Source organism: Solea senegalensis, linkage group LG14 (assembly GCF_019176455.1).
Source record: "Solea senegalensis isolate Sse05_10M linkage group LG14, IFAPA_SoseM_1, whole genome shotgun sequence".
In the NCBI taxonomy this organism is placed as follows: Eukaryota; Metazoa; Chordata; class Actinopteri; order Pleuronectiformes; family Soleidae; genus Solea; species Solea senegalensis.
The window spans coordinates 17,202,022-17,218,587 of NC_058034.1; the positions used below are offsets into that span (position 1 = coordinate 17,202,022).

Below are 16,566 nucleotides of genomic sequence, written 5' to 3' on the forward strand. Positions count from 1 at the left end.
AGGAGGCTCACCAGACTTTTTTATTGTTCTTCCTGGCTCCCTTTAGAGAGCGAGCGAGGATGCTTACGAATGCAGATCAAATCGTCCTCGGGACGACGGGCAACATGTTCTAGCACTGAAACACCGGCCTTTCCCTTTAAGAAGAAATGGCTTCTAAAGGCTTTGTGAACGTGGAGCATAGTGGAAAGATGATGGAAGGAAGATGGATAGAAGCGGGACAATTGTAGTATTCTATTGTTTAGGTAGGCCAAATACAAATACAAACACTTTTAATGCACACGTAACGAAGCATAGAGCTTGATTAAGGAGAATACACAGAAAGCACAATGTCATATACTTATACAATTATCATATACTTGGCCAAGAGATGTAGCACAGAGTCTACCACACCCCATCTCTACCTCCCTCTCTCTCTTTCTTCACTGTCATCACATAGGCACCCAAGGGAGGCCAGACCACCTGGTAACCATGGTTACAGGCACTGAGTGCCCCCTGTGAGAACGCTCATTCTCTCACATACACGTTTGCACAAATACATCTAGACTTGGTGAAGAGATGAAGGAAAAGAGTTGCTCGACTGTGTGTATTAGTGTTGAGGAGTCTGGTGCTTTCCAGCCTAGTATTAGTGGTTGTATGTGGTGACTCAGCGTGGATACCTTGAGGTTACAGCATTCCCACCTCTACACCCACCACATCGCAGTTCAGGACATGGCAATTATGGTGACACGGCAAAAGACGAGAGGAGAGGAGAAAAGGAGAGAAGAGGAGAGGAGAAGAGAAGCTGTGATAACATTTACATTATTGACGTTATAGGACCTGAATATGTCTGGGGAGACGGAGGGATCGGAGAAAGGGCAGCAGAAGATGGCTCCGTGCTGGTTTGAGGGGAGAAAAATCAATCCGTTTAATCTCGGTGAATTCCAGGGGAAAGTGAGGCTGAGAGATCACACAAAACAAAAGGAAAAAGTTTCTGGAACAAACCGACATCTCTGAGTGTGATAATTATCTCACTGGTGTGGTAAAAAAATACACAACAACTTCTAAAAATAATACAGTCAATTATGAAGCGCGCAGACCACCAGTGTAAACGTGGTTTCAAACAGTTGGACTTTCATCCAGCTGGCTCTTTAAAAAGGTGGCACAAATTGCAGTGACTTTAAGCTCTCGCACTTTTATCTGCTCCTCTGTTAAGATGCTTGGCTTTTCCTTTTTGTTTTTGATCTGTGAACACTGTTTGCCAAGAGAGGCTCTCTCTCTCTGGAGTGAGATCAACTTCCCTTCATGTGTAAAATAGACAACAGTCTGTGTACTGTATCAGCCTGACTGAATCCAATTCTTACAGTTAAACGGTGCACAGGCGAACGCACCTACACCTCTCATCCCACACTTCTCTTGTCCCTCCTCAGAATTAATTAGGAGAAATAATAAGTGCATGTTCTTTCTTTTATTCAACCCCTGCTCGTATCTGCAGCTCGTGGATAAACTCCATTGCGTGTGAGTCCAAGATAACAGTGGGTCAATATTAAAGAAGACATTAGGAGTCAAGGCGGAGCATAATACTGGATCCACTTCAGTCAGCCTGACAGAGAATGGGGTCATCCATAAAATTTACTAGATTAGAGGGGAAAACAACCCACTGCTGCACGCACAGATGTTCTGTCTGCAAACATGTGATTTTGTTTTTTCAGGCCTACAAAACTCGAGTTTAGCCTCTGTGCTCTTCCTTTTCTTGGAAACAATAAGCTCCACATTTCAGCGATTGAGATTTAGAAAATCAAAGTGGCTCGGATTCAAAACTAAATGACGTGCTGTATCTGTGTGAATTGTGTGGTTTGGTTGATACTGCATCCCCACTGCTGCTGCTGCTGCTGCTGCTGCTGCGGCATGTTTTATATCCATGTTTGCCAAGCAGCAGATCCCCTTATGGGGCATTCTTTATTGTGAATTCCTCCTTTAGGAATTCATTGCAGCTTGAGAGACATGATCCCAAAGTGCTCCCACCAGCTCTGTAAATCATAACCTGCAATTTTCTCTGTAAATAGCCAATGTACCAGTTACAGGCCCAGTGGGAGGCATGACTTTCTGCAGATCTGACACATCAAGGTTAGTGGAAGGGGTGTGACAAATGCAACCACAGATATCTTAACCTCAGCGCAGCTAAACAAGGGGGTGATGGAGGATAAGATAACACATGTTCACCACTGAGAGAAGACATAAATGTTCACAATGATCAGTGTTGGGACAAAATAATAATCCTGATGTGCTTTATTTGCCTTGTCAGGACCAGTCGTCTTCTTGGAGACCAAAACCTGGCCCTAATGAGGAAGTTCCTCACTTCTGAGGAACTTGTTTGGTTTAGGACTGGGGATGTTTACTGATTCCTAATTGGGTCAGACATGTTGAGGCTTAGGTGTTAAAGGGTTAAAAACAAATACTGCTCCGCAGCCTACTGCAGTATCACACAGGGACAAACAAGCTATAGAATATTGATGCTTTATGACGGGGGAAACATAATTCATGAGTCCAGCGATAATGAGGACAGAGCCCTGACCAGGACCTTTGACCCTGCTACATCCAGACCTGCGGGGCATCACTCGATGACATCACCATCACCATCACGAGTGTGTGATGAAGAATAAGCCTTTGTTGAAATTCACAAATCAATGGTTTCTGTTGAGTTTTAGCTCATTTTCCACTGACGTGAAACTACAAACACCATAACGATGTTAATGATGTTATTGATTTGACCGGAATTTGCTCTGGTCATCACCAGTGTCACCACAGACACTCCACTCACAATCCACTTGGGTGTCATGGAAAGTTCCAGCACCGCAAAGATGACGGTTAACCAACCGATGTGTTTTTCCAGCTGAAGTTAAACACAGCTTCTCAGGATTCGTTCGTATTTCCGGCCTCTGGTTGGAACTGACATTGATATTCCACACAGAGTGGGATGTATTTGCTTTTAATCTCCGGAAAGTTTGAATGAAGGTCGCCATCCTCGATAAAATATTCAGTGTGAAGTGACAGAAATAAACCTTATTTGTGGTCGAGCTTCTTGCTTTGATCAATGGGGTCGTTTATGAAAATACTGTTCTGTTTCCCATGGAGCAGGTTTTGTTTTATGTATCAGTCTTTATGCATGAGTCTTGTTTTAGCTGTGTATTGATGACATTGAGACCCCAACGCCCCCAAATTGATTATTGTCAATCACATTTGATTGACTCAGTCCAGTTGTAGTTGAATTTTAGATTAGATGATTCATCATAGACGTGTTCATTTGACGATGGAAGAGGAGAAACACAAATGGTGGATGGTACAAATTGAATTCATTCTTTTTCAGCTAAATCTTCGATTTAAAGTTACATTGTGTAAAAGTTAGCTAGCGGAAATCAAGCATATTATATATATAAGTGTTATTACTCCCTCTAGTAAATATACGACACCACAGTCACTGATGGATTTACTGCAGCTTGGTTGTCTCTAAACCAGAGGAGGAAAATGCATAAATGCTGCTTTTTTACTATAAAATGCCTTATTAGGTAAAATACTGTGTATATTCCTCTTATCAGCAACTATAGCACCAGGTCTATCGTCTGACTTTTCCTAAATGTTCCTAGAATGAATTCAGAATTTGGGAAAACTGCTTTCTCCTTCTATGCACTTTGGACATGAAATGTGCCGCAAAACATAGTTTCATTACAGAGACCGCCTTCTTTAAACACCTTTAAAACCCGTCTGGATTTATTTTGATTTTATGATCGTAGACTCACAGGTGGATCTTGTCTGTGATTGTGACGGCCGTTCCACGGAAGTCCAGAGGGCTATCGTAATGGCAATTATATGGGCACAAAGCTCTATTTCTCTGCTTTCTGGTATCCATCCATCCATCTTCTACTGCTTTATCCTCCATATGAGGATCATGCCAGGTGCCGTGCCAACCTGGACGGATCGCCAGTCCATAGTTTTTGAATGTTCTAGATATCACAAATGGTAAAGGTGTTATGGTGATGAGAAGTATGCATGCCAAATCCTGTCGGCAATGAAGGGTTAAAGGTGTTTTAAGGACCGTCGTTAAAGAAACATGTTGTTTTACATTTGACTTTTTGAGGGGTTTGGATCGAGGATCTTTTTTTTAACTTTTATTATGTCTCTCTTTATTACTCTCCTTTAACTACTTTCGTTTAGCTTTTATCTTCTGCTCTGAGTTTTATATCTAAAATGATTTTGTCTCCGTAACTATTTGTACTATTTGTGCTGCTACCTTGATCGAAGAAGAGATTCTGTATCTCAGTGGGACCTTCCTGGCCAAATAAAGGATAAATCAAATTGTTCTTACACGTCCGTCATCTAGTGCATCTCCATCCACCGTCGAACTGACAATATATTAAAACATGCGTGATAATTACGCACTGGCTGCACATAACTGAGGGAATAAGTCAGCAGGAACAAAACATATCTTCCAACAGTTTACGTTTCTTACAAACTTTAAACTTAAGCAAAACTTCTTCAGCCTCGAGGCTGCTTGTGTGCGCCAATCATCAGAAAACACATTCCTATGTCCGCGAGCACAGAAACAACACACAACAAATGACATGGAAAGGAACACGTAACCCAAACATAATGTATGCAGCTACAAGTATGTTTGTCCAAGTGTATAATTGCTTTGTTTGGTATTTATGGCCTTAGAATAAGCCGCTCAAATGTAACGAGGCTGCCAACTTGCACTGCCAGGTCGGCCTGAATGGCGTTTCACAGTTTGAGGTGGAGGGGCTTCATATGCGTTTATGTCCATGTTAATCTGAAGCATAAACCACTGATGAAGAGGGAAGAAACAGCAATGAGATGCTGAGGCAAAATACAACAGGAATATGGAGCTAGAGTCATCCTTTATAGAAAGCGCTGTCGGTTCACCTGACTGTGAGGTGTGATGTAAGTGTGGGGCAGGTGGTGACACCAGCAGTGTTTTGGCAACACCTCAATATATAGCAAAGTTTTCTCATAAACAAGTGAAACAATACCACATTTGTATTTTGTTTACTCTGTGGAGTGACATCAGGGATATCTCTGTGACAGGCATTATGTAAAATAAAAGTTAAGCACGACAAGTAAAGGCGAGTAATAAATGGATAATTCATTTGGGAGTTTTTTTTTTCCCTTTCTGTTTTTGGGGTGACCTGGATGTTAGTGCATTTTTTATTCTGGTCAGGGAGGAAAAAGAACTGCTGAGGCAGCAGAGAGAGAGAGAGAGTATCAGTATTATCACTGCCTCTGGGCATTTCCCTGCTGGCACAGGAACTCTCTCCAACCATGCCAGTGAACTGTCTTTGGGTGCTGCCTTTTCTTTATTATGTAAGTGAGTAAGTAGAGTCATGGTGAGTATATACCACATATACATCAGTCATCCCTATATTTCTATAAGCCTATAAGAAAAGCTTGAAACTGCATCACTCATGTGTATGTGCATGTTGATTTTTCCCATTTGTGTCCACTTTCCACTACATAGTCCCAGCTCGCCTCGCCTCGGCACAGCACAGCTGCATGAAACTGCCATGACTCAGTTTTACACGTGATACACGTGTTTTGTTTTTAAAAGAAGGACCCCAGGAAGATTAGCAGGCCCATTAACGACTCCTCTGTTAAATATTGATATTTTAGACATTTCCTTTGCTAAATGATAGAGATTAATTTCAGTCTTTTTAACTGATCTACAGCTCGGCATAGTTCAGTTTGATTCTTGTGTCAGATGTCACGCTCATGACTCTTCCAGCGACGACACTCTGGGGCCGGCAGTCTGACGATGTCATGCATAGTATCAGCTCAGCTCGTTTGGAACCTTGCCAGAGCGGGTACTGAAAAAAAATACCAGGTACTGTTGCTAATGGAAAAGCAAAATAACCTGCAGTCAAGCCGTGCTGGGACACCAAGCACCATTAGTTACCTTTTTGGGACCTACCTATTCCTTGTGTAGTCTTATTTAATTTTTTAATTTCTGGTTAGGTTTAGGACTAAGATTTGAAATGTGGTTAGGTTATGTGTTACTTGTGAGGAGTAAATAAAGACTCATTTATTAAGTTTATTCTGTCTTGTAGCCCAGATCCGGCTGTTTGATTAGACGTGATCACTATATTCTTCTGTGATTAGTGTATTATTTCACACTGTGTCTGCTAAGAGCTTCTCTTCGTTCCCCTTTGTTCAAAGAGTTAAGGTTAGGTTTAGGCATTACCTGATTCTAGATAAAACAATGATGTGTTTGAGTGACTCACCCATCTCCCCGCCAGATGCTTCACAACCATCTTCATCATCACAGTCGCTTCCACTGCCTCTGTCCGTCTGCGTGCTCCCTCCTTCCTCTTCTTCAACTCTCACTCGTGCTTTTCTGGCCCAGCCAAGCTCCACTAACAGCTCCTGAATAAAATACACACACAAGCAAATTTACATACGCATGATATTTCTGACCGTATGTTATTTTTTGTTGATTTGTTGCTGCTTCAGAAGATTGTAACAGTGGCATCACTTTCACAGCAAGAAAGCAGGTCATTATTTATTTCAAGTGAAATCCTTCCTTCAATAATCACAATAAAACAGCAATAATGTAAGAAAAATGATAAATCATGCACAGAAACAAAAAATACCAAGGAAAAATAGACGCATGATAGGTCATAGGGAAGATCAAACGGTAATTGAGGTCATAGTGTCTCTGCATGAATCCATACTTTACTGTTCAGGGAATTCACAGTGTGATATGTCCTGTAAGACCAGATAAAATAAAATCATTTCAATTATTGGGTCAAATATTCAGTATTTACAGTATTATAGACACTACTGTACATTTTTTTTGTCAAAATTTAAAACTAAGAAAAAAAAACCATTTGATTTTCAGGTGAAAACAATGACAACGAAATATAATTGGTTCACAAAATGATGAATGCGTATTGTGAGGTGAGCTAAGGCGGGCGATACACACATACATTTTAGCTGAAGCCAGAGATAAGGAAATTTTTTTTTTTTTAAAGGCGGAAGATCTATTAGTCTGACATTTTTATTTTTGTTTTATTTTGCCATAAGATAACAACATTCTTTATACAGAGAGTGAGATGTTACACAGATTATTATTAATGATTTATATTTCCAAAAAAAAAACTCTGTCCAGCACATGAAATAGAACAATGCCAAGATGGAGCACAGATGTTTTTTAAATATTATTCACAATTGCATAATGTTTGTGTCTCAATATAAAGTCATGTACAAGTAATATTCAGCTGTAATGTGCTGTAATTTATGCAAATCATACGCACAATTGTTGTTCTGTTGCTTCCCTGCTGATAAATGTGTACGAAAAGAACAGAACATGGACATAAAATGGGTACTGATGGGTGTTTTAACTGCTCTGGAATACCAATCTGAGATAGAGTCTACCTTTTTATTTTGGTTTGACTCACTTTACTAGGTAGATGGTGGTTGGGCATTAAGGAGGCAGACATGTGGACATGTGGACAGCTGGGGAAACAAGGGGAACCAAGGTTATTATATGACAATATGTCCGAGGGGAACGTGGAGACAGACGAGACTGTGTGCGGTGATTCACCATTGTGCCACTGGACTGCAAATTAGGTCTGAGGGAGGACAAAAATACATTATAGCGAGGTTTCCACCGTGACTGTGTTTCTTTAATCATGTGGAAAGGTTAGAATTTTAACTTGGTCCATGTGGCATTGAAACTCTCCAGTGATACCAATAACGTGTCAGTGGGTGAAATTATTCAAAGATTGTGGCCCTAGACATGTCTGTGCCGTCTAATTAATGATAATTAATGCAGGAAAAACTTCTGGCAACAGTGTGGACGTTGTTATAAAAATACAAACAAAAAAAAGACGGACAGCAGAAAACAACAACTCAACAAATGAAATTCTATACAAGAAAGACAGGACCGTGTTACATTAAAGATAGCCTTTTATTGTGAACTAAATGCTGTTCCATATGAACACAGACACTTTTATTTTGAAATTACGTGAAATATCTCTCATATTTTACTACTAATATTGTGTTGTGTTTAGCAAGCTAGCTCGATAGCTAGCTAGCATTATTGTGATATCGAGATGTAATAAAAAAATGCAATATTGAGAGTTCTTAATAAAGAAAAATAAGATTTCTTTCATAGTTTGTTTTTACTAAGTCTACATTGTCACAGCCTCCACTAAAGCGTTGTATGTTTTTTACTCTGTTAACAGTACTTATATTAGGCTTAACTCAGGATTTTTACAGAATGGTATCTATGTTCTCATTTAATTGGCAAATAAATGTAGAGCATTTGCCATGTGATGTCATTAAAGGCCTGTGATGAGGCTAACTCTTGTCTCACTGATGGAATTAAGGTTTTATGAGACTAAGTCAAAGCAGAAAGAGCAAATCATTTCTAAAATCATCCTCAGCCATGTTGTCATTCGCTGCCACATCAGGAAAAAAAGGGTTGGATGAAGAATGCTGAGTCCACGACCCTTTCAATAGAAGGGCAGCCCTCACAGGCTTGATTAGGCTCTTCCTGATTGGCTGAGAAGGAACATACACCTTTTAATTGCCCCATTAGAGGGCAGAGCCTGTGTGAAACATAAACCCCCCCCCACTGAAAGGTCTAATTAACATGTAATACAATCTGGGACAGTGAAAGGTTACAGAAGATTTGAAGAAAGACAGAGAGAGTAAAAAAAAACACCAACCCATTTCACGCAAAATAATTAAAATTCCAAGGATGTTTCTCTATCCTGCTTCATATTTCCACCCTCCTCTCATCCAAGCAGTGCCAGAGTGTAAATGGCACACATGACAGGCATGAATAGTAGTTAATAAATGGCCAGCATTAATGCATGTGCCTCTGATGAACGGCTTCCACCCTCTATGAACAACCCATCCCCTGGATTTTAAAAAGGACATGGGGTTTGTTTGTGCGTCTTATATTCTTATTTGTCAAATGGATGGAAAAGAGAAAAAGCATGCTCTTTATGAGCAAAAATAGTTTGCAATGCAGATGAGCTGTATTAAATCTGATCATGTTGTGGTCTTGTAACATCATCATCACTCCAGAAGATAACATTGGTCCAAAAACATCATTCTAACGTGGGCCTTAATGTGCTGCATGTTTTGCATGTGATTACATCAGAGGTTTCAGAGAAGACTCAGGGGAATTAGAAAACACATTTTTTGTGTCATTAATCAATAATTCAACAATACTTCCTGAGCAGCATATTGTGAATCACGTTTGATCTGTGGAAGGACAAGACTTGAGCACCTCTTACCGGCTCTCTGTGGAACCCCTGGGGAAGTCTGACCAGTGATGGGAGACACCGACCAATCACAGGACAGTTGAGAGGGAGATCGCATTCCCATTGGCTGTTGACACTTAGCCGTAGCTCATTCATGCCCCATTCTTTAGAAATTGTGAAGAGCGTCAGACAATAAACGCAACACAACAGTGGCAGAAATTGAGGGGCTCAGAAAAGAGCGCTGCCATTCCAAAACATGAACGTTTTTAAGACTGAATAATCACAAGTCATTCTCAAGAAATCCTGTCTACTGCAGCTTTAAATCCTCTAATGACAGGGCACGTGCAGGACACATTAAATGAATGGCCCTAAAAGAGCAGATCCCATGTATAAATGATTACACGTTGTATATTATGTGTTGTGTGTTTGTGTCAATGGCACGAGGCCATGCTGACTAAGTGTTTCCTCCGTGTGAATGTAACATGATTAATACACACACACACACACATCTGCAACTGAAGATATTCGACAGCTATTGAACAATTTAGTTTGAGTGATATTTTAAAAATAATTATGGAGCCTTTTATATATAGTACATGCAGTGGACTTTGCATTACTGTAATTACGCAAGCGTTTGTGCTACAAATTCCATTGGTTTCTGAAAGATGAGAAGGTGCACGTCAAAGCCAAAGTGTGGTTATTATGGTAATTTCACTTGCACTGTTCCAGGAAGCTAGCGAATCAGTGTCTTAGTTACCAGAGAGAAAGAGTTGGAAAAACACCTTCTTTTGTCCAGTTTTTGCACATTGAGACAAAGACTCAAATAAATGTTATGTTAAATATGTTTTATTTCAAATCTAATGCACAAAATGTGGTGTTTGTGTACAACTATAGTGTTTTTTTTTTCAGTTTTTCGTCATTTTAAATTGTTAACACACTATTTTAACATGCAGTAAATTGGAAAAAACGGCCAGATACTGCAAGTTATTCTGTAAAAATGGGCCCTGGCCCTTTTGTGGTTAAAATAAGCAAAAATAAAGTCCAGACAGAGATTTTGAGGCTTAGGTGTTAAAGGGTTAACTGTAGATGCCACAACAAGAACCCAACAACAGACAAATGCGTTGTTAGCTGTGATTTTCTTCATACGGTCATACCATTTGTTTCTCTGCTCTACACAAATCAATCGTCACTTGAGACTTCCGAACACAAGACTTTGCACAAATATTGACTCGTACTTGGATTTTATGCATCATTTTTTTATGGATTATATTTATATTACTTTATGGATCACCATCGTGCTGTGCTGTGCTGTCCAGAATGTCTCTGAAGGTGCTGCATAAATCAGGTTAAATTGGTGCTTTAATTAATGTATTAAGAATTAAGAATTAGATTTTATTAATCCCCTTGGGGAAAGTATTCCTCTGCAGGGGTACCCCAGCCCTTTTTGGCCAGGTGGGGATTTAAACCGGCAACCCTCTGGTTACAAGTCAAGTCCCCTTTCCACTTGGCCACAGGCTGCACACATTATTGCGAATGTGTGTTCATCTATGTCTCTGCTGGATGTGCTGCTGACATTTGAATTTATTGGATGAAGCAGTGCTTCACATCGGAGATGATAATGAATGACTGAGAGCCGGATGATGATTTCATACACACATGTTCGTAGTGAGAACCCTAAGAGACATAATGCATTCCCTAGCCCCTTACCCTAACCTAAACCCAATTCTAACCCTAACCCTAACTAAACCAGGTCTTAACCCCCAAAAACCTTTTTAAAGACGCGAGGATCAGCCAAAATGTCCTCATAAAGCCATACATAGTATATGAACGCACACAAAGGTTTGCACAGCTATCGTTTTAAGGACTCTGCATTGACTTCCATCCATTTCTCACCTTAACTAAAACAAGTTAATGTCTAACCCTAATCTTACCCTTACCATGTTTCAAATATTAGCACCAAATGCACCCAGTTCCTCAGAAATGAGGTTCTGCCAAATTAGGACCAGGTTTTGGACTCCATGAGGACTACTGGTCCTGACAAGGTCACTGTTTATGCCAGAGTACAAACGCACTCTCAGTGCGATGCAGTATTGACTGTGCATCACACTACAGAAATATCAGGAATGCGATGTTAATATGTTATTTTAATAATAACATCCAAAGATCACACTAAAAATAGCATCAATGTTTGATAGCATCATTATCTTAAATATAGATATGAATAATTCCATTCATTAGGCGCAAAGTATGGCATCATTTCTGCAGAAATCTAAGCACCATAATATGTCACGGTGCCATGGTCAAGGTGAGCACGAGAGAAATAAGAGGACATTTCCAAATTACAGGCTTACAGCAGAGGCCACTGAATATGCAGCATAGTGGGACACAACTTATAATTACTTGTGTTTTCCCAGAGTATGAAGTGAGACTGAAATGCAATAACTGTAAAGCTCTAAGTATAAATCATTCAGCATTAATGTTTGGAAAGTTGACTTATTGATTGCCAGAATAGTTCTTTACTTTTTCTGTCATCACTGCAGCTTGTTGTGACTGAAAAATATGTCAAAGCAAAGCTGACTGGTTACAGAACCATTTTCAGAGGAACTAGATGTGGACAGGGAACAGGACACTACTACACTGTGTCCACATGAAACAACTTAATCCAAATGTTCTATGTTTGTTTCATTACGGTAACAACGGTTCGCACTGATATAAATCCAGATACCACTCTTAGAACACAGAGCATTTAGGCTGCTTTTTTCCATTACTATGTTTAAACATAAAGTATATACAGAGGCTATAAGAATATGCAACATAGAGTGTCTTATATCCTTTTATTCAGCACAACCTAGGCAATCTGATGAAAAAGAAATAGAATTTTCACCAACTATATACACACACACAGGAGCAAAGAGTACTCAAAAGATTTAAAATCGGATTGAATTTGTGAAATTTGGAAATGCGTATCAGTTCAATGTTCACTTGGCTCATTTTTATGAACAAAAAGAAAAGAAAAACCGTTCTAATTTTGTGACTTCTGCACAATTATTTAATTCATATCACTACTAAAAATGTGATATAAAATGAATCAGAACTTTGACTCAACAACACATGAAAGAAGACGGAAAAAAACTTCATATGCTGAAGGAAAGTATACATCATGGCCTGGCTGAGACTACAGGAAACAAATAAACTAATTTCATGTTAATATGCTCAAAGGAATAGCCTGTCTATGTGATGTTGATCTAGGTGCAATCATGAAACGTATAGTGGCAGTGGATGAAAAGTGAGAAGGTGTGTTTGACTGACAACGTCTGGGAAATGGTTCATTTCTTAAAAAAAAGAAGCTTATGTTGTCCCTGTGATAAGCTGTCAAACTGTCCACAGTGTGTGCCCCTCACTCTCACCCAGTGTCAGCTGGGATTTCGTGCCAACAACCCTCACAAGCGGCGCAAAAGACATCAGACGGACGGACATATCTAATTTAGAGGGACTGTGAAAAGTGTCTCTACCTGTGTTAGCTGTTCCAGTTTCTGTTTCGTCCTCTTCAGGACGGGATCTGTGTTACGAACAGTCACCTCTGGATTTTCCCTCTGGGCTTTTAAAGTGCTGCCAACCACATGACCGGGATAACTAGAGACAGACAGGAAAAGGGGGAGAGAGAGAGAGAGAGGGAGACTTTAATTCTGGTCAAAAAAAATCTATGAGCAGATGAGTCACATAAAGCACTTAACTCTAAGCTCATCTCTTGGCCGAATCATCATAAATTCAAACCACTATAGCTTGCCAGCTAGATTGAGTCAAGTATCCCTTAGCTCACATTGGATTAACAATACATAATAATACATCCAACCATGAAAACATACAGCAATAAAATGCTAAAGGTTTAAGTCACCACACTTAAAAACATCAGATAAGGCAGAGAGGACATTGCAAGGACAAGAAACCAATACATTCCAGAACGACGTCACTGTTGATAGTTGTTAACAATTGCAGTTCTCAACTTTTAGTAGTAACTTTAGTGCTGTATTTGCTTCTCTGTTTTCCTGTAATTACTAGTCTGTACTGAGCTTCTACCAATTAAAGAAAACAGATTAATCGGGTGGAGTCTTGGATAGTGAAAGCAGCGTAATCCTATTTTCCGTTGCATCTCTGATCAAGTGTCACATCTTTTTTATTTTTTTATCTGTGTTCGTATGGGTGTGGGTTGGAGTGGGTGGATCTCAAGAAAGATGAAGTGACAGAAAAGCAGAAGGGATGAAACAGCAGTTTATGAGTCATATATTTCTTTTTTTTCCCCCATGTTTCCAAGTTCCAAACCAGCTTTGATAGCTAATACAATCAGCCACCAAAGTCACTCACCACACCCTCCAAAAAAAACACAAACATACTCCGGCTATGGCAACCAGGGAAAATAAAGATTGTGGGAACCAGAGAGCAGGGATATTGAATCAAAAATGAGTTCAAGTCACTTAATGAAAAGAGATGCTGAGCCTCTGGAGCCATGCTGACTCTGCTGGTCTGAACTCAGATCCTGCCAGAGTTTTTGTGTGCTAGGTTAAAATAATGTCCTTTTAATGTCCTCAAGTTCAGCTTAGTTTGCTTCTGACAGTGTTGACATTGGTAATTCATTTTAGAAATTAGCCTTGAGAAACCTTAAAGGGTGGTTTCACCCATGTTCACACTTGGTCAGACACTATGTTGTTGTTTTTTTAATTCATTTATTCGATTTTTTAAGATCCTCATGGAGACTGGACCGACCTTTATTAGCCATATAATTACTACCCGTTTTGCTTTTCTTTCATGATGACACACATTATTACAGTAATGCTGGTTTCTGCTGCCAATGCAGAGATGAATCCTGGAGGAAAAACTGCCTTAGTTACAGGAAAAGCACAATATGTAGTGAGGTGACTACATCCTCCTCCTCCTCCTCCTCCTCCTCCAACAACTGAACTCTTCCAAAAACACTGTGGGTTTAGATCAGAATCTCCCAGTGTCTCATCATAAAAGTGTCAGAATTAACATTATTGAAAAAAGAGTTGTTTGCAATCATCCTCAGTCATCCTAGATCTCAAGAGAAAGCACCTTTTTTTGACAGTCAAAGTAATAAAAGCAAAAAACAATGGCCTCTTTAGCTGCTAATGAATGAATCACTCACTGAACTCAAACACAGCAGAACCAGTAGCAACAAAGGCAGTTTGTTATTCATATTAAAACTTCATTCATTCATTCAGTCCATCGCAGGGCCTCGTGCTAAAACCTTTCAATGCAATTTAATGAAATATTCATTTTACACCCATTTAGTTGAGTTCACTATCACCAAACATCTGTTTTGGGGTGTCGCATGTTCATTGTTGTTAATGTCTCATTTATTGACTTATAAACTTTAGGAAAACGTAGAATAAAAACTCATGTACACACTCCCGAGGTGGCGTGTAATTGTGCTTTTACATTCCTTCATTCACTTTATGATAAGAGCAACTAAACAATAATATTTGACTCAGTGTGGAGACCAGGATCACAGGGAGCTGAGGGTTTGTGTGTGACTGAAAATCAGTGTTTCAGCCTCAGGGGACCAGCCACAGTTCAGGTGCGACAATAACTTTCTGAAAAAGGCCTGCAGTGCAGCTACAGTGGCTCCATAACTGCACTATAAACCCTTACTGCACTGTAATACAACTATAAAGACACGATGAGGTTTCTTGCTGGCCTTTGCTGGCACAGTGCACAACCTTTACACTTGATAAAATGTTCTATCACCTAATGTTCTGAAGTTTGAGACAGAAGTTTTTATGACAGCGACGCCTTTAAATACTTTTAAAGACTCTGTTATCTTGAGTATAGTTCAGCAAAACTCTTAAGTGCAAGTTGGACCTGTGAGTTTATTAAAGCGTGGAAGTAAGCCTCATAAATCCAGTTTGAGTTAAACCCAAAGTTAACTGTCTGACCCACTAATCTAACTTCACTGAACCTGTTTGGATTGCCACATTTAAAAAAAAAAGAAGTAAAGTTTCAAACACTACCTTCCTGGAAACTGCCTTTATTCTCATCAAATCTCATCAGTCTCATAAAAGATGAATCAATACATGTGTAAACAAGGAATTTAATATTGTTCTTACCCCATATCTGGGATTAGAGAGCTAATAAAAAATCAGGAATAGCTGGGTAAATGTACCGACATGCACAAAACATAATGATTGAGTATTACTGTTAATAACAGGATACTGGTCCACGTGTTCATGAATCACCAGAAAAGGCTTAAAGGAAGGAAGGAAAGAAAGAAATGAATGAATGAACCTTCATCATTAGAAATCACTCAGGCGACACGTTTGACTTTTTTTAAGGTTGGCTGAGCAGACTTCGCTCTTTTACCTCGACAGCCTGTCAGACACAAAGAAAACAAAACGATTAAAAGCATTAGTGAAATCATTACAGGACGGTTTGTGGCAACTGGAGCTGTAGACGACGGGACTTTTCTTCCCAGAGCATGAAATGATTTACAGGATTGTTATTACGTGTCTCCTGTTAAAGGAAGACCACTTGGCCTAATCGTGTAAAATGCAGCGGTGAGGATTATAATTACACCTCATTATGAACCCAAGCACTTGCTGATAAGTGGGAACTCGGTGCGCATCAATAAATTAGATTCGCTATAATCAGCAAACATGCAGATATTTCGAGCCACACTCTTTCTTGAAGCTTGTCAACACATTTCTACATTACAGGCAACCTTAGAGAGGAACTAATGCAGTGGAGACATGAACATTACCACAGATTCAGCTGTATTTTTTATGGGTTATAATAATATTGATTGCATAGAAGTGCATTTGGCAGTTAAGCACAGAAAAGGCAAAAACAGTAAACATCTTGACACCCTCGCACTGAAGTCTCTTAAATATGTCGGTCATAAATCTGACAGAAAATCAGCAGTGTGATGAAGGAAAGGAGTAAAATCAGCAAGCCAAATGTTTTTTTATTGCTAAAACCAGCAACTAGTAGTGGTTAGCACTCTTGCCTTGCTGAAACGATAACTGACTCAGGTTTGCTGCACGTATGACTTGTTTTATTTTCAAGATTTATGGCTGAATGTTGCCCGTTGAAAGATCATGTCACGATTAACAGGTTCTGAGCTGGGTTTTGTTTTCCCTGTCTGTGATATGAAATTTAATCAAAGTGAATGAGTTCAAACGGAGTCGGCACATAAATTAGCGTTCAATCAGTGACAGGGCTGGAAAAAAAGCATCAGCGATCTGTCTGTGTGTAACTTTTAAGTTTTGTGAAACATGAGCGAGCTGAAAGGAAT

General features: G+C 39.6%; 1 protein-coding gene across 1 annotated transcript in view; it reads right to left on the reverse strand.

The window, feature by feature from the left end:
- Nucleotides 1–16,566, reverse strand: part of LOC122780463 (glypican-5-like) — a 47,467-nt gene that overhangs the window by 11,335 nt on the left and 19,566 nt on the right. The window contains exons 8-9 of the mRNA XM_044043420.1: nt 12,773–12,893; nt 6,267–6,408 (exon numbers count right to left, since the gene is read on the reverse strand). Coding sequence (XP_043899355.1) covers nt 6,267–6,408; nt 12,773–12,893 — 263 coding nt within the window. The remainder of the gene's footprint in view (nt 1–6,266; nt 6,409–12,772; nt 12,894–16,566) is intronic.